The sequence below is a fragment of the Elgaria multicarinata genome, chromosome 7 (assembly GCF_023053635.1).
Source record: "Elgaria multicarinata webbii isolate HBS135686 ecotype San Diego chromosome 7, rElgMul1.1.pri, whole genome shotgun sequence".
Classification (NCBI taxonomy): Eukaryota; Metazoa; Chordata; class Lepidosauria; order Squamata; family Anguidae; genus Elgaria; species Elgaria multicarinata.
In genome coordinates, this window is record NC_086177.1 from 80,822,574 (window position 1) to 80,841,822 (window position 19,249).

Here is a 19,249-nt window from a genome sequence, read left to right on the forward strand (position 1 = left end):
GCTGGTAGCATTGCCAGGGATTGTGTGGGAGTGACTGTTCATGTAGTTACATAACCTTTACTTACTTAGTTGCTAGGCGAGCATGGGGTCATGACTACCTTACATTGGTGTTGTGGCCTCCTCCTGCAGTGGAAGTGTAGGTCATTTCTTGCAGGACTGCCCCCACCGTTAGGCAGAGTGCAGTGGCAACTTCGGGCTCTGGTGGCTGATTTTGGAAGTTGTGAAAGGATCAGCCTGCCTCTGATAGACCAGGTTATCCTTCTCACAGAAGAAGATGTAATAAAAGCAAGGAAAGTAGAAGGACCAAATTCAACAGTAACAATGATGGTGAAGCTGGAGATGAAGGTTACAACAGAGTCCTTAGAATGAATAAAACATACACACATGGACACAGCTGTGTCTGTATTATTTATTTTTATGTCAAGATTCTATTTCCTACTAGCAGTAATAACCATCACTGCTGAATCTGCCTTTAAAAAATAATTTCGCCTCCAGGCTTGCGTTTCCTAGACAGCAACATGGCAGCGTCAACAAAAATGTACTGAGTCGCATATCAGCATGCCTCGGCTCTAATTCTTTTAAAGATTTAACGGGAGACGTCCTTCGTTTTTTGGTAAAGGAATACATTTCTGGAATACTGGATCTCTGAGTCGCGTGTGCATGTACAAGCGTTAGCAAACGAACGCAAGCGTGATTTTTAAAGGTTATCATTTTTAAAGCGTTCACTGTCATACACAATGTTGCACACTTGGCTTGCTGGTCATGCTGAGTTCTACTGCTTGACAGTAGCAACAGCATCATTGTATCGCAGTGCTTCACAGATGTTTACACAGCTGTTCTCTAAAACACTGGGGCGCAATGTTCAGCCCTTTTACACATGGACTGGGTAATGTATACCAGCCCTGACTCTCAACTGACCCAGAGGAGAGGAGACCCAAGAGTAGGATGGTGCCTATAGCCCCTAGCGGGCAACACAGTCATGACACTGCATGCCGACCTTCACACTTGACTCTCCAAGGGGGAGGGTGTAGGATGGCTCTCTGTCCTTATCAGCCACCGCTGTAACTAGAAGGAAGTGGCTCAAGCAGTGTGCTCTGGCCTCCTTAGATCCCAGCCACTGCAAGACCTAAGCAGCCTATGAGTTCTGCCAGGCTCCTTATGCCTACTTCCCAGCCATTGCAACCTAGGTGATCCAATAGGGACTTCTTGGGCTCTGCCACATGACATCCTCTGGTTACTGCAAATAGTCTGAATTTATAGGGACAAGCCATCTTTCATTGCTACTCCATGGCCTGGTATGCAGTCCCATCTGGCCTAGGGTGGCAATGGCCACTGTGGGGTTTTTTGCAGATCCATGGGGATTGGCTTTTCTCTCTCTTTAATATCCCCCCTCCCTTATCTGAATGGTTATTCAATGGTTATTTATTTATTTATTTATTTCTATACTGCCCAATAACTGAAGCTCTGTGGGCGGTTCAGTTACTTCCTTCAGGGCAATCCTGTCCTATCAGAATCAAGTGATTTTCAGTCACCTTATAAGATGTTCGACACCGGAACACACAAACTGGAAAATAGCTTTTAAATTCCTTTCTTAGAAAATGATTTTGCTACATTTTTACCTTGACAAAATGATTGACTACTGTGTCTCTTTGATTCTATAATCCACCCTAATTTTTCAGGGAAGATATTGCTTGCTTGGTGCCATCTGGTGGACAACTTGTTAGACGCTCTCTAACTAACTACATATACACCTGGCATCCTAAACCCAGATATTCGCCCAGGGTTAACTGTCTGTGATGCTGTACGTTCACTGCCATTCTGGTGTGATCTCATACTTTGTGCAGAACTAATCTTACCGTTATGTAATGTGAAACAGTTGCTTTGGGTGACAAATATCAGAAAGGACACTTTTGACTCCCAATGTAAAACCATGGGGGAATCCGCACGTCGTTCCGAGATCGCTTCTAAGCGACCCCAGTGCGGCGTGAAAGCGAGCGTGTAACTTGCCTTTGGAAGAGCCGACGAAGAGACGTCCTTCCCGCCGCCGCCGCTGCCACCCAACTCCCTCCTCGCCGGCTGGGATGGAGAGCTCGGGGGAAGAAGGCGGGGTGGAGAGCTCGGGGGAAGAAGGCGGGGTGGAGAGCTTCTTCCACTCTCAACCCCGCCTTCTTCAGCCAAGCTCTCCTCACCGCTCGGCGAGGAGGTCTGCAGGCGGCAGCGGCGGGAAGGATGTCTCTTCGTCGGCTCTTCCAAAGGCAAGTTACATGCTCGCTTTCACGCCGCACTGGGGTCGCTTAGAAGCGATCTCGGAACGACGTGCGGATTCCCCCATGTGCCATTAAATCATGAGATGTGAGCCAAAGCAGGGGGTGAGATGGGGAGGATGTAATTTTGGCTTTGCTTTTCAAATGAAAAATATCAAATGGAGCAATTCTGTCTATTAAGCAGTAAGCCTAACTGCCAGCTAAATGTGTACAAGATTGCAGCCCAATGCTAACCCTTGTTTTGTGATATGACATTGGGTTAGCTGTTTGCACCCCAGTCTGAATTGAAGGACTTCTTAAGTGCAGGCGCAGCACCTTCATAATGGCCCCATCCTAGAGATCTACACACATCCAAGATTCATCCGTAACTTTCCCTAGCCGATCTCTGATTGGATCAGTCATAGAATAATAGAATAGTAGAGTTGGAAAGTGCCTAGAAGGGCATCGAGTCCAACCTAGGAGGAGGGCCTTCTCCGCTGTGGCACCCTGGCTGTGGAATGAGCTCCCCAGAGAGGTCCGCCTGGTGCCTACACTGTACTCCTTTTGTCACCAGCTGAAGACCTTTTTATTCTCTCAGTATTTCAACACTTAATTTTAACTAAAATTTAAATTTTACTGTTTTAACTCTGTATTTTAATTTTATATCAATTTTTGCTGCGTGGTTTTATCCTGGTTGTGCTTTTTATACTGCATTTTGTATTTGTGTTTTTAACCTGTTGGTTGTTTTATTATGGTTTTAATTTTTGTGAACCGCCCAGAGAGCTTCAGCTATTGGGCGGTATAAAAATGTAATAAATAAAATAAAAATAATAAATAAACCCCCTGCTCAATGCAGGAATCCACCTTAAAGCATCCCTGACAGATGGCTGTCCAGCTACCTCTTGAATGCCTCTAGTGTGGGAGAGCCCACAACCTCCCTTGTGAATCCCCAAGATGCACCATCTGTTGTTGGTGTATATATTTATAATCAAAGCATATTAATTTAAACATGGTTTGATTTGTTGTGTTCCAGAAATATAAGCAAAGAATCCAAACAGGAGATATGTACAGGGTATTTCTTGAAGAATAAATCAGAAAACAGCACTATCTTGTACACAGCCTTTAAAAAAGAATAAGAATTGTTGAATTCTCATGAATAATACAATATCATTAAGGCATCACACGTAATAATGATCAACAATACAAATAAGAAATATGTTCTCATATTTTTCTTTGTTTCATGTACATTAAGTCAGTGTATCTAGCTCAGTCCTTATTAGCTTCTGTCTTCCACCATTCTATTAAGCCTTTCCAGAATTACTTTTGGATTCTTGGGGGTTTATCATCCACTATGCCTTTATTTATGAAAGTGATAAATGGAAACCAGATTTCCATGAACTGGTCGTATTTCAGACTCCCCTGCACCTCTCTCTTGTGATGAATTCATCTTTCTGACTGTGTGAGTTTCCATATTTTGGTGAACCGGCCCTGTATTGAACATTCGGAATGTGCTTTCCAGTGCTGCACAACTTCCAATATGCAGCCATTAACAAAAGCAGCATCTTTGAGATCATTTGTCCTTGTTATTGTGGTTGGAACAGCCCCTTTAATTGTTTTTTATTGATAGTTCTTTTCTGGCTCCTGCAAGTAACCCATGCTGGGAATTGTAGTTCGGAAAGACTGATGAGAAAGTGTGTGTGCATGCCAATCTGTTGCACATGTGCATGTAGAACATCTGGATTGCTACCAGGATATTGAATGCATGTGGATTATTTGGACTGTCGCCAATATATTCAGTACACATGGAATATTTACATTGCAGCAAGTGTATTTAGTGCACAAAACTGTGAACAAATGTGTTGATTTAAAATGCCTAACACTTTGATTCTAGAAATAGGCTGCCCATCCATCTTTCTTAAGGTCATTTTAGTTGCAATCTTATGTATATATAGGTAGGAGTAAGCCACACTGAACACAGTGTGATTAATTCTGAGTAAATATGCAGAGGATTGTGTTGTCTGCATCTTTGTTTCAGAAAGAGAAGCTATTTCAAGAAGTCTACAAGCGATAGTCATATCATGGTCCTAAAACAGCCAGAGGGCCAGTTTGCACATGACCAGCTCAATGTGAACCATGATGAGCCATGGCACGTGCGTGCTGGGTGTGTGCAGACACCACTTTGAATATGTAATCTCCAATCGGGGTGATGGGGGTTGTGTCGCGTGTACCTGGTCATTGCAGGTTATTTGAGGGTTAAACAATCCTTGCATAACCCTACTACTAATTGAGATTTATGCAAGGGTTGTTTAACCCTTGAATAACCTATGATGGCTGGGTTTGCACGACATGGTGCAAACCCTGATTACTCCAACCTGGGGTTGCATATTTGAAACACTGGCTGTACATGCCCAGCACAAACTGCAACTCATTGTGGGTTAAATAACCCATGATAACCAGCTGTGTCCTGCGAACCAGCTCAGAGTTGTCAAGAGTTCCTTTTGTGATGAAGAAAGAGACAGGGTGAGGTTGAATAATTCAAGGTATGCATTTGAAACACATTTAGGCACAGCATTCAATAAAAGGTATATATGAATATTTTAAAAATGTATTTATTGATGTAATGCCATTTATATTTAAGTGGTGGTTTACAGAGCAGCTTTAGCAAAAAGAGGTCCCTGACCCAAGATGCTGACAATCTAAATTTAGACAGTGTGGGGAGACCACAGAGGTAAAGATGAAAAAGGAGGAAAAGGAAGGAAAGGAACCTCTCGTGCAAGCACTTGAGTCATTGCTGACTCCTAGAGGGACGCCTGCTTTCGCTGACATTTTCTTGGCAGACTTTGTAGCTGGGTGGTTTGCCATTGCCTTCCCCAGTTGCAGTTACCTTTCCCCCAGCTAGCTGGGTACTCATTTTACCAACCTCAGAAGGATGGAAGGCTGAGTCGGGAGAGTTACTGTTTCGGCTGCAGTAACTGCCGCTTACCACTCTGTGTCACACGAGGAGAGAAATCAAATTAACAGAGGGGGAATAAATTTGAGATAGAGTGGCCACATATGAATCACCAGAACAGAGAACAAGAGAGGCAGACTATAATATTTAAATATGCTAATTTACATGTATAGATGCAAATTTAGAAATACTTTAAAAGATATTTTATCTTCTCCCTTTTCAACTAAACAAACAATATCATGCTCAATTTCTGTGTCCACCAGATAAAAAAGGTGGGGACTGCAGCAGCATGTATAAAATATTTATTTGTGGCATTTATATACCGCTGAGTATAGTAAATTTGACTACGGTTTCTTTAACCAGATGACAGCTCTACTATCCCATAACCTTAAGAGAGATTTGGCTTGAATCCACTCACACAATGGTTTTCCCCCCAGTCCTCCTCTCCACTGCAGTGGGTCAGAGGGGGCAGGGAAGCCCCTCTGTATAACCAGCCAATGGAGGCTGGTATCTCCAATGTCAGTGGAGCGATGAATTTGCTCTGGGTTTCAGTCAAACGAGCTACCGAAGGCGTGGAGCATCTTATTTGAGGATTCACCACCCCACAGACATCAGAGCCAACAGCTTCCACTACGAGGAGCATTCCATTCATGCTATGATGCATCCAAACCATGGCCGGGTCTATACAAAGTGGCATTAGTGCCTCGTGATCTGACATGCCGCATTTGCGCTCCTCCCAAGTAATCCCTACAGAAAGGGGTGCAAATGCAGGGTTTGAAACCGCATGGGACATTGCCCTAGCACCCTGTTCCTCTCCCCTTCCCCTGTTGTTGAATAGAAAGGAGTCATGGAGGGGGGAATCAGCTCCCCATTCCATTTTCTTTTCTTTTACCTTTTTGTTGTAATGCGCAGTCCCGCAGCCATTTGGCTCACTGGGCTGCCCCCTCCCCAGTACCAGCGCGCCTGTGCCTGGCTCCAGTTTTATTTTTTAAAAACTTTTTATTTAATTGCGATGCTCCACTGGACCGCGGAGGCGGTCCAGCAGCTGGCCCAGCCCCTCCCCATGTCCAGGCCGATGGTGACCAATCAAGGGTCATCACTGGTCGGGCCACACCTCCGCTGTAACACCAGAGCAAGGCGGCAGACGGCAAATGTGTGTCTGCAGCTTTGCTCAGAGGAAAAAGTCAGGGTAAATCTCCGACTTCTTAAAAGCGGAGTTTCGGGGGAATGCCCTGGGATGATTCTGCAATGGCTGCTGCATCATATAAATGACCTACCGCCACTGCGGATCCACCCTGGGGCCTTCCCCTCCTCAAGACAAGCCCCATGTTGTTCATTACCAGTCAGTACCACAGAGTATAAACTTTTGCCCTTACTCAGTTTTATCATCTGAAGGCGAAACCTCCAGCAACAGCTGCAGATAGCAAGTGATTTTGTCAAAAAACTCAAAATGTACTTTGAAATGCACAAAAGGCAGATAGAAGAGAAGGCCCCCAAGCATGAAAAGGGAAGCGTAGATGTACGGCATCTTTGGAGTCCAAACTACTGGAGCTAAAACTAAGAACAATGAAACTGCCACCATTCCAAAGGCAACTGGTAAAAAAACCTGGAAAACAGAAAACAAAGGGTTGAGAAAGCGGACATAGGAACAAGCATGGATTAAATGTAGAGAAAATAAAACACTTTTTTTTTCATATTCTGAACACAGATGTTGCTTCTGCTGCCAACAATCTATTTTTGGATATAGGTGGCAAGAATTGGAATAGCCCTAGGCAGAATCTCTCCAGTGCTGCATTATACAAACCATTTTCTCCAGACTTTCTTACTATCAAATGATCAGTTTGTGGTCACTAGGAAGAGTATAAGTAACCATTCAGTCATTTGTCACATGTGAGGTTTAGGCTATAAACCTATACTCACTTTCCTGGGAGTGAGTCCAGTTGAACTCAGTAAAGGTTAGTTGGAATAGGCAGGTATAGAATCAGACTGTTGAATTGGCTTTGAGCTTCATCCCACGTACCTGTTTCCCTCGAATTATCCCCTACAGCACTAAGCTGTCGCAGTTGTTGTTGTTGTTGCTACCGGGCGGCAGCAATCCTTTGCATACCAGGAAATGGGTTTAAGGTTTATGGGGAAGTGTAAAAAATCCATTAAAAAATCAACGGATGACCCAATCCGATTTAAATTTGGTATGCTTAAAGCGCTCCTTAATATCTATTACTGTGCCAACTTTGATGTCTTTATTGTTAAAGCTTACGCAGATGTAAGCATTTGTTTAATTTTTCTTCAAATCCTGCTCCTACGCCCCAGTGGCCGCTCGGAAAACAACAAATGATACGCTCGAAAACTAGTAGCAAAATATTGCCCTTCTTTTGGTTAAGCAGGGCAATTAAAGCAGGATGCATGGGAGTACTTCACAATAAAAGCAGATTATAAGCTGGAAAACTTCAGAGTCCTTTGCATGCAATCCGCAGTGACTGCACAGTATAACGCTGGTGTGGTAAAGCTCTTTGTTTTAACTTCATGACTAAGGGCTTTTCTACATGAGGCTTTTAACCCTCACCTTTATATGATGTTTATTAATGCTGCCTGATTGGCTGTTGAATACAAGTGTTGATTGTTAATATATTGCTACGTTCCTGCACCCCAGTCGTGGGAGGGGTGAACTTGCAGGGGCTTCAGCAGCCCCATTCAGAAGACACCTTAAACCATGGTTTTAGCCATGGTGGTTAAGCCACAAAGCAGAGCACTGTTCAGAAGACAGGGTTGACTCAAGGGAAGGAAATGGCTTCTGCGCAGGCTCCTGACCTACATATCTTCATTTCAAAGTCTTAAATGGGCCTAGGCATGCAAGTGTCCAGAGGCAGGGACCTCTCTACCTATACAGTTGTTTGTCCATAAGCTCACTTCAGACATGGAAATAAATACATGTAGGTTGGGGTAGAGCCTGTTAGTACAAGGCCACCCACCCCCACATGCTCTTTCTCCCCAGAAAGAATGTCTCAAAGGAATTTAGAAGCAGACAAAGGCAACAAGGAGATACACAAGAGAGGGCCCAGCTCGTTCTTCACACATGGAATTGTCAAGATAGATAGCTCATCATGACATTTCTCCTTCCACCCATCTTACCATAACTACATTTCCTTTGTACATTGCAGCAAAAAGCAGACTCTTCTCTTCACTTTGGAAACAATAGTGGTGCTGTGATTCTGGACCATGCTAAGTCATGGGCCCCATATTATGAACTTCTAACTGTGGAGGGGACATGAACACCATCCAGCCCCAGCCCTCCACCACCCAACATTCCCAGTTTGAACTGGAAGGGCTGAAGAGAGGCTTTATCTGCCTTTGGTCAAATGTGGTTGTAGGGCTCCCCACGATCAGGAACCCTGATTGTGAGGTTTCCCTATCATGCCGAGGACTGCAACAGCATTGAAGCGAATGTGGTTACAGCCTCTCTCCAGACTTGCTCCATAAACATGGGGAAGTTGTGGTGGAGAGGGCATTCAGGTTCCCTTGTCCCCTCCATGGCTAGACGTTCATGACAACTGAATAGGGCTGTGGCCTTTTGGCAAGGTGAAGGAAGAAATTTCTTCTTGTGATGATTGCATAGGAGTAGGTAGGTTGTAGTGTGAAGGGGCATTGCTCAGGGTCATACTGCTTTGAGTGCAGGTCCCACATTCAATCCCTGGCAACTGTAGTGAAAAGAATAAGCTCGTGGTTGGTGTAGAAGACCTGTGCTTGGATCTCTGGAAGAGCTGCTGCCCATGAAAGCAGACAATATCTATTAAATTAGATGGACCAATGCTTTGACTAAGTCTAAGGCAACTTCAAATGTTCTCATGTCCCATTGATATGAATGGAGCTAAACTTGCTTAGATTAAGTGATTATGCTGCCCAACATTTTAAAAGATTTGCAAGTCCCACATATATGTACAACGCAAGGTGATTAGACAACTTTGTTACACATTTTCAGTTCTTGCTTTTTACCTTGTAAGGCCTGTGTAGATTAGGCTCTCGGTACCGGAGGACAATCAAGCTCGTGCACGTTAATCCAACCATGAGCCAAATGGAGAATCCAAAATAATTAGTCAAAGCAATTAGATCGGATGGGATTATAAAAATGGATGCAATCACGGTGGAGAAAATCATGGCTGGTGCTGGAGTGCAGTACTGGATGTTAAGCATGGATATTATAACAGGCAAGTGTCCAGATTGGCTTCCAGCATAGCTTAGTCGTCCAAGTGTAAACATGCTGCTGTTAAGGGCCCCAAATATTGAAATAGCCACAGATGCAGGAATTACCCAAGCAACTGAAGGGATCACTCTGTCAGCCCACGTGACTGCGACAGCAACTGCAAGGAAACATCAATACCATTAAAAGACTACATCAATATCATCAAAAGACTACATCAACAGTTCCACAGACTTCCTGGATTGGCTCACACATGGCTGAATCACAAAGTGAAGCCTACACTCTTGCACCCATGTTTCAGTGAGCCTTGAAGAACAAGGCTCCAGAATTTTGAATCAACAGTGCTTGTGGATCCTGGATTAAATATAGAACAATAAACCTGTGCTTTCAATAGTTGCACAGGACACAGTATTTCACAACTGCACACCTTCTGCCATAATGAGGCTCCCTGGAGAAAGATGGAGCATCTGCTCAAATTCTGCATTGTGAAACTGTTAACAGCACCACAGAAGTATTATTCCATTGTGAATGAGCTGTGATTGTAGCAAATTTGGGACATCATATCCACTACAAGACAAGACTGAATGATTCTAGCCAGTACTGCCTACAGTTTAGTAAGAAAACAGGTAGAAAATGAATGCAGTTTTGTCTCTGTTGTTGCTTGGTATTCTTGTTTTGTCTTTGAAATCTTGTAATTACTTCATTTGTATTTCCAGAAACAAAACCGAGAGTCTACAGCAGCCTTCCTCAACCTGGGGCGCTCCAGATGTGTTGGACTACAACTCCCAGAATGCCCCAGCCAGCTGGGGCATTCTGGGAGATGCAGTCCAACACATCTGGAGCGCCCCAGGTTGAGGAAGGCTGGTCTACAGCAATCAAACAAAAATCTATAATAATGTTGCCTTCATGGCATCAAGTTCGCGCTGCTCTACCGCCCAGCCCTGCAGTATCACTGTTGCGGGTTGGCAGTGAGCAATCTCGAGGGAGGCAGCGCGGGCTTTCCGGTGGCCATTAGGGTTGCCAAGCCCACCCCTTTCCCCACCCCTGGCTTCCGGAAATCAATCCAAGGTTGCCTTCCACCCAGGAACGCCCCTGGGGCAGTGCTGGAGCGAGGGCAGATGGCAGAAGAGCCATGTTGACCTCAGCCCCGCAGAAAAAGTTGGGGTAAGTCCCCAACTTTTTTCCTTTGCATCTTCGCCCTGTGGTGGCTCCGAATCAGTGGCTACATCACAAAACCAACACACCGCTGATTCGGAGCCACCACAGAGCAAAGATGACATTTAGATAACCCCCCATATCATAACTTGGAGGCAAAATTCCCCCATACAGTTCAATGGGATTTGGGTTTCCTCCCAAACTAAGCCAGAGGAAACTATTTATAAGTAGTATCAGAAAAAGATTTAAAATCTTTGCTTGCAGGTTAGCAGGCTACGTTTAAAAGTTGTCATAACTAGTCTTATTGCTTTTGCTTCATGCTACATTTCTTTATCTCTGATCTGTAAAAGACTGACATAAATGGCAATTTTAAATGTATTTCTCCCCAAAATGACCAAAGAGGGCTTTAATCAAACACAAGCAGAGATACTTCTATGTTTTCCTGTCTTTATCAACAGAATTCATAATCGTGTGCATTTGTGAACTTATGGTTATGGTCAAAGTCTCTGCTACAATTCGATTTAGAAGACTTGTCTAGTGACTTCTGTGCTGTATCTATTGTAGATATTATCAAAGCTTCTACTGTATTAAGAAAACAAGCTAGGAACCATACCTGAAGAAACAACTTCCTTCGGTGTGAGTACTGTCAGGTATGAAATGTTCACCAGCAAGTAAAACACTGTTACTAAAGGAAGTGCAGTCATCACAGTCCAAGGAATGTTTCTGCTGGGGTTTTTGACCTCCTCTGGAATATATAATGTACAAGTTACTCTAACACAACCATTTGTAAAGAGAAGAAGCATGTATCAGAATTATTTGCTAGGCTCATGGCTAGACTCTTTATATGATTTTCCATCATGAATGGAATTTGGTAAGTGACACTGAATCTTGAGAACTCCAGGCAGCTTTTGATTTACTTTTATAGCATGCTTCTAGCTAGCATAACTATGGCAATTTGTTTCCAAGAATCAAGTACGGGCTCCAAAAAGCTGAATTTAAGCCACCCATTGGGGATCTCAGTTATGCTTCCTTGTTTATTCCTTTCTTCACTGGCTTATTGTCCTTCTGATAGCGTATTGATCCTTGCAAAATAATTCCCTATAGTATAAAACTAAAATGGGAGGGGGATATCAAATAGATAGATAGAGAGCACAAATGGATTTATTTTCTATCGCAATTCCAAGCAAGCAGATCTGGGGTTAAATGCAGAGATCTGATGTAAGCAGATCTGATGTAAGCACACACTAAGACAGTGTGTGGAATGTTCTAAACGTAGAGCATTACCTGAAATGGAAGATAATGGGGTTGCCACCAAACAACACACACAGAATTCCCTGTTCTCTCTGAGCTTAGCTGCAATCCTCAGAGTAGCTAGGGAGAAATGGATTTCACCAGCAACATTGGGCCTGTTCAGACAACACGCTAAGCCATGGTTAAGCCGCTAACCCTTTTGCAGCAAGTGGTTAGTGAGTGGGTTTAAACCATGGCTATGTAGTTAACATGCTTAGGAATGGTTCACACAACACACTAAGCCATACTGTTTAGCTCAAAATGGTTAACCACCGTCACTTAGTGTGTTGTCTGAACAGGGTCAATATGTTGTTCCCTGTTGTAATGGAAAAGATTTTGGGGCAGCTTGGTCTTGAGTGAGCAAATAAGACCCATTAGCTTTACCAAAAACCTGGTGGAGATGGGATCTGCTAAAACTGGTTCGTAGATGTGGATGAACACAGATGCCTGGATTTTTGGACTCTTCTTGGGGTCATGGCTATGGCAGCTGCCATCATGCGCACCTGGATTTCAAAGTTTACCACTACACCACTGATGGACATTGTGCTGTACGGACTCCATTTGCAGTGACTGCATCACCAATTCATAATTTCAATTGAGTATATCTTTCTTCAGAGCCAATGACATTGGCCAAATCAGCATCATGAAGACAGTGCATGATCCAAGTTCAGTCTTGAAGATACAGCGGACGGTTGAAAGACTTAACTCCATTCCAACATATATACTCTAAATTTGTTCAGTCCTGCCCAGCAACAGTTGTAATCAAAAGAAATATTTTACCACCAATTTGGAATGTTCTAGATGAGAAATATTTGCCGAGCCCTTCCCTTATCTTAACTCCCTATTTTTAGCACAAAACCACATTCCTTGCACTAGACAAGAGCGGGCTCCTTAAGAACAAGTGGAGCTCTATACTCTAGCTTGGCTAGCAGTGGTCCCATTCAGACAACACGCTAAACCATGCTGCTTAACCACAAAATGGTTAATGCATTCTGTTAACCATTTTGTGGTTAAGCTATAGTGACCATATGGAAAGGAGGACAGGGCTCCTGTATCTTTAATGGTTGTGTAAAAAGGGTGTCATTCAGCAGGTATCATTTGTATGCATGCAGCATCTGGTGAAACTCCCCCTTCATTACAACTTTTAAAGCTGCAGGAACCTTGACCTCTTAACCAGATACAAAAGAGTGAAGGGCTCCTGCAGCTTTAACTGTTGTGATGACGAGGGAGTTTCACCAGGTGCTCCATGCGTACAAATGATACCTGCTGAAATTTCCTTTTCTATACAACTGTTAAAGATACAGGAGCCCTGTCCTCCTTTTCATATGGTCACCATAGTTAAGCAGCATGCTTTAGCGTGTGGTCTGAATGGGGCCTAAGTAATAGGATTGTGTGGCTAGCCTGTGTTATAGCTGGCTAACATTAGTCCACCAGAGCTATGCATCCAGGGTCTTATTTCTTATAATAAACGTAGATCAGATACCAATTGCATGGTTTACACCCCCTTACTTTTCTTTTGAATAGTGTAAATATAATGAAGAGAAATCAGGCTGGCTAAGAAGATTTTATCTGCTTATAAAATGAAAGGAAATGGCTTTTTCCTGTATTGTTCATGGTAACACTCATTTAGTCTCCGGGAATATTAATATTTCAACATGGTGAATAAAAGAAGCACAGTAAGAGGTAAAATGTGTTACAAAACATATATACAGCTGGTGGAAAGCCATAAAGATACTTCACCTGGCCCCAAATGATCCCGAATTGATCGAACATGCAGCAGCTCAGTGAATTCATTGATTGTGTGGAAAAGACAAGATGACAGCTAGAAAATAAGCTGGCCACCTTACTTGAGTAGGGTTCTGATATAGGAGGTTGTACTCTGTGTGGATGTGAGTGGCTGCTGTGTTGTACCCAACCTGATGAAGAGTTCTGGAAAACTCAAAAGCTTGCCTATTTTTGTGGAATTTTGGTTGGTCTGAAGAAAGGCATGGCCAAACAATAAATTCATTGTTCACTGTCCCCTTAAGAAAAATCTGTTCTGCAGACTTCCCCCCATCTCTTCCCTCCATCTAGAAAAATCCTGTTGCAGGCCTCTATTAAGGTCATGGTGGCCATCTACACAGTGCCACTTCCCCCCCAAAACCCGCAGCAGCACAGTTGCGAAGTGACAACTACAGTGATACATGGACAGGACTGAATGTGGCATACCCTGCCCCAAAACTTTGCAGGATTGGTTACACAGCTGTAACGCACAGCAAATAACAACTCATGATGGGGCTGTGAAAGGATGCCTCCCTGCATCTACACAGCTTTGAATCAACAGGAGCCCCTACCCTCTCTCAGCTGTGCTCTTTCCTAGCTGTGAAGCATTGAATCAATACCCCCACTCGCTCATGTGCTCGTAAAGTGAAATGGAGACATGCGAACATCCATCCTGGCACCCCTCTCTCTCCCTGCAGTGGGAGGGGCGATCCCAAGTGCACAACTGAAATAAATAGTGGAAAGGCAGCTATTGAGTCCATGTTCGCAACAGCACAGTTTCAAAGTAGCAGAGCTGGCTCCTGGGCCAGATCTACACCAATCAGGATATGACACTTTGAAAGCAGTTTGAAAACTGCACTTGGAGTGTGTCCTGGGCCCCAACAGTTGTCACTACTGTTATAAAGCGTTATAAAGCAGTAGTGTAGATCCTGCCCTGTAGTCAGCAAAGTGCAATGGAAGGAATTTTTGTGAACCGCCCAGAGAGCTCCGGCTATTGGGCGGTATAGAAATGTAATAAATAAACAAATAAAGGAACTGAGTTACTTCAGGGTAGCCATGTTTAGCCTCGTGATCTCACCCTGCCCCTGCCCCAAGCAACTTTCCCTTTGGCCAATCAGCACCGTTTCCACCAACCTGTGCTGAAGCCAGCTGAGGTCACACGGATTCCCCAACCGTACTGAATCCACAGTGACGAAAAACTCCGTCACAAATTGAATTTGGGGGAAAAAACAGATTTAGGGCAAGAAACGCTGCACTAGCTACAGAGAGGTGTGTGCGTCATCTGACACGATTGACTTGGGGGGTGGAGTAGAACTGGAGTAAAAGCTCCGTGTAGATACCCTCCCTGCCAAGAAGCTATATGGAACCCTATTAATAAGCCAGTTAAGTTACCAATACTTGTGTGGAGTTTGAATTCCATACTCAAGGCTCAACAGACAACAGAGACTCCAATTGACAACAGACAATGAGAGATGTACCTGCCAAATAATTGAGAGACCACCAGCCGCCATAGGCGTAGAGCCCTTGGAAAAACGCTTCTGCAATCTGAGCGGCATCAGGAATCTCGGAGCTGAAAGCATGCTCAAATCTCGCTATGTTCTCTTTCCTTCCTCTGATCAACAGGACCATTCCACCAATTGCAATGACGGACAGAGCCATCATCTTCAGGATGGTAAAAACAGTCTGCACCCAAGCAGCCATCTTGACACTTCGCCCATTGAGGATTCCAAGAAACCAGAGAACAGCCAAAGCCAGACATTTTTTCAGCACTTCCGGAGCCGGGCACACACCATAGAAAGGCTGGGTAGCGTATTCAGCAAAGAGCAAGGCTCGGGCGGCATTTGAGGCTGGTTTGTTGAACATCGATGTCCACAGAAAGACGAAAGCCAGTGGAGAGCCGAGGGCTCTCTTTATATGGCTGTATTCTCCTCCTGAAAATGGTAACGCCGTGCCAAGCTCTGCATAACAGAGAGCGCCCATCAAAGAGATGATGCCAGAAACAGTCCAGATGATCAGTGCAACACCAACATTGAGCAGAGAATATTTCAGCACTCCAGTAGGGGAGACAAAGATCCCCGCACCTACAATTGTACCCACTATAAAGCTAACGCCTCCAAAATATCCGATAGTTCTTTCAAGCTGCATCTTGCTGTTTTCATTTTTATTTCCTTCCTTCTCCATGATCTTTTCTTCTTCTTTTGAGATTTTGCGGTTAGTAACAGTTAGTAACCTGAAAACATACCTAAGTACCTTCTCTCCTTCCCTGGGTGCAGCGAAATACTACTTGAACGAGTTATGAGTCATTTCAGACTTGTACCCTTTTACATTTAACAAGAAAAGTGCTGATGATTAACCACATCCTTACAAAAGTTGGCCAAATCTTAATTATTGACAGTTCTGCACCTCTACTCTGTCCCAATGTGTTTCCAATTAAGGCTGCAATCCTATAAACACTTACCTAGGGGTAAGTCCTATAGAACTCATTGAGGTTTACTTCTGAGTAGACAACAGGCTGCTACAGTTAATAAGACAGTTAAGTTACCAATACTAGTTGAAATTAGAGCCCTGCCTTACAGGATGGGGGTGGGTAACAATGATTAGACCAAATGTTTGTAGAAATGACCCAGTAATTTGGGTAGGGTGACCATAAGGAAAGGAGGACAGGGCTCCTGTATCTTTAACAGTTGAATAGAAAAGGGAATTTCAGCAGGTGTCGTTTGTATGAACGCAGCACCTGGTGAAATTCGCTCTTCATCACAACAGTTAAAGCTGCAGGAGCCCTCTCCTCCTTTCCATATGGTCACCCTAAACTTGGGGAAATACAATTTCATGAAATGGCTCCTCTCTGAACTTTGTTTTTCCACTGGACTACACAGCCCGTCTTGACTGCCAAAGAAAATTATTTCTACATCAGGAACTATAAGGCAGGTGTTGAAGCTCTTTCAATCTGAGGGCCAAATTCCCATTACGGAGGACTTGGAGGCTGTGTTGCAGTGGTGAGTGAGAAGTTAAGGTTGTCCAATGGCAGTGGGTTCGAATTCTGACAACTCACAGCCATCAACAGCAGAAAGTGCAAAGGCAACAGATCCAGTTCCAGGTTAACACTTGACATCTAGATATCTGAAGCCACTCTAGAATTTCCTACAACAACTATGAGAATATATTTGGATTAATTCACTTGGAACAAATATAAACTCAACAGGTACACTCAATATCAAGAAATAAAGCAAAAGCTACAGATGAAAACATCAATTCTCCCATGCATATTTTGCCCCAAACCTGCCAGCATATAATAAATAACTGATTAGTCAAATCGACACGCTTCCCATTATTCTCCTCGGATTATTCATTACAAGAGACATATGGTCATAAAAAATTACTGATTCCTTATTCATTTAGCAGGTGGTCTCATGGGTCTTCAGCAACACTTCAAGGACTTCAGATGCCCTGTTTGTAAAAACAAAGCAAAAAACAAAAAAACAAATTAAAAAAACCTACAAATGCCATCTGCCGCTACGTTACGCTCTTTGGTGATTTCAAAAGTATTTTCCTTAGAGGATGAGAGAAATGTTTTCTTATCTCCTTTTACTGCCTTTATAATGCAATGCTATGCATGTTTACTTAGAAGTAAGTACCACTGAATTCAGTAGTATTTACTGCTAGGTAAGTGTGTATCCTATATTCACTTATGTGGGAGAAAGCCCCATTGAATTCCATGGGACTTACTTATAAGTTGATTGTGCTGTTAAACTCTCACATATATTTTCACAGGAGTAAAGCACTCAGGCCAAGCCGATTAAGGCTGCTATCATTATATATACACTTTCCCGGACCCTCCCTTAAGGGCTTTTTAGAAGTCCACGATGAAGAACTGTTTAAAATCCAAAGACCAGAACAGTCTGACTGTGCCAAGATTCTATTTATGATGGGAGGAAAACTCCCATTGGTGCCCATCTGGGCATGAACTCCCTTTCAAGACAGCTGGTAGCCATGCCATCTAGGCAGGGTCTTTCACAAAACATGGCTGCAAAATGAGACACCCTATACAAAAAGTAGTTTAGTATAGAAGGAGAGGGGAAAGCACAAAAATAAAGAATTACTTAAAAGGCTGCCTCCCTTCATTGCTTGCCTTGGGTTATGGCTCTAAGCAGGGCTCAGTACTTACATACATGTCCTAAAGTTCTTTGTTTCAGGCCATTTGCAAGAGTCTTAGAGCTTCTTCAGATGAGTGAAATAACTGACTGGCCACTCACAGAGGTTGGTGGGTCCTTTTGACGATGGCGTTAACCTCCTGCAAGTCTTCTGCGCCTTCCCCTGGTAATTTAGTTCTTTAAAAAGGCCTGAATATATCCCGATTCTGTTGAAATACCTTGGGATTTCCTACCATGTGCAGGGGAAGTTGCACTACAAATCACCCACTAGAGGGCACTCTCCCATTCAGGGCTATGAGCACCGAAAGAAGGGGAACTTTACCATTCTAGACCAAGTGGCTGTCCCACTCCGCCTGTGTAATGCAGAGAAGCAAGAAGCAAAGCTCCGGGAAGACAACATGATTTCCCCTTAATCTAAAGATGCTCTTAGGATAGTTCTGACCACATGGTTCCTTAGCCAGGAGCGGCTTCAGCCAAGCCTGGTTTTCAACAAGCAAGTAGGCATCAGGTTGAAAAAGCAAGGAGAGAAACATACCAGCCCTTCTTCTTTTAAAATCCTACTTTACAATCATAGCCAGTAGTGTAATGGTACATTCTGAATTTCAAGTGTTCACTGTAATAGTCCTCATAGCCATGCCCCAAAGGAGAGCCCAAACATCCAAGCAGCTGTGTTAATCCAAAGCAACAAACCAGTTCTAGCAGTTTTCTTCTCCACCAGGAGCAGATCTTTTGCAAAGTGAATGGGTCTTAATTGCCCATTCAAGACCAAGCCACCTCAGAATACAACAGGGAACAATATACTGTTGCTGGACAAATCCATTCCACCAGCACCCGTAAAAAGTAATAATACTGTGAGGATTGCACCTAAACTCAAAGCGAACAGGGAAGTCTGAGGGGCTGGCAGATGAGAACTTTGGAAGGCTGGACTGGGACCCCAAGAGGGCCAGAGTTGGCTCCTAGGCCTGAGGTTCCCCACCCCTGAAATAGAGGATGAATAGGTTTAACAGAGGTGGCCAACTGATGAAAGTCAGAGTCGGAGGGAGAGAAAGGAAAGGAGAGGACCAAAAAGAAGACATCACAGGAAACCACACTGTAGGCTATAAGGATCCTAAGGATAGCTGTGGTCAAAATTCCCATAAATTAACTAACTGCAACACTGCCCTCTTCCACTAACTTGCAGACAAAGTTGCAATATTCCTAATCTCTGCACAGACCCAATGGGTTTCCCCCCTCTAGCAGTGAAAAATTGGGATCTCAAATCAAACAGCACTGTAAGAAACGTGCATGTATGACTCTATCCTTTCTAGCTTTATGGTCCTCTAGATGCTCAGCTTTTCCCGACAAACAGAACTTCTTAAGCCCATAGAGATGTAAAATAAAGAGTGACACACGGGCACCATTTGCAATTTGCATTTGAATACTGGCATAAACTGACCCGTTTATGGGAGTCGCTCTTCACCCTCTCTATGGTGCCCTGCCTTGTTTTTTTGTCACAAAGACAAGA

The 19,249-nt window shown here is 43.7% G+C and overlaps 1 protein-coding gene across 1 annotated transcript; it reads right to left on the minus strand.

Annotated features, from left to right (window-relative positions):
- Nucleotides 1-6,525: 6,525 nt before the first annotated feature.
- On the minus strand, nt 6,526-15,830 carry SLC7A13 (solute carrier family 7 member 13). Its single transcript, XM_063130904.1, has 4 exons — nt 15,073-15,830; nt 11,157-11,288; nt 9,184-9,548; nt 6,526-6,799 (listed from the first exon to the last, which is right to left on the minus strand). The coding sequence occupies exons 1-4, from the start codon at nt 15,773-15,775 to the stop codon at nt 6,566-6,568; spliced, it is 1,434 nt and encodes a 477-aa protein (XP_062986974.1). The 5' UTR covers nt 15,776-15,830; the 3' UTR covers nt 6,526-6,565.
- Nucleotides 15,831-19,249: the final 3,419 nt, after the last annotated feature.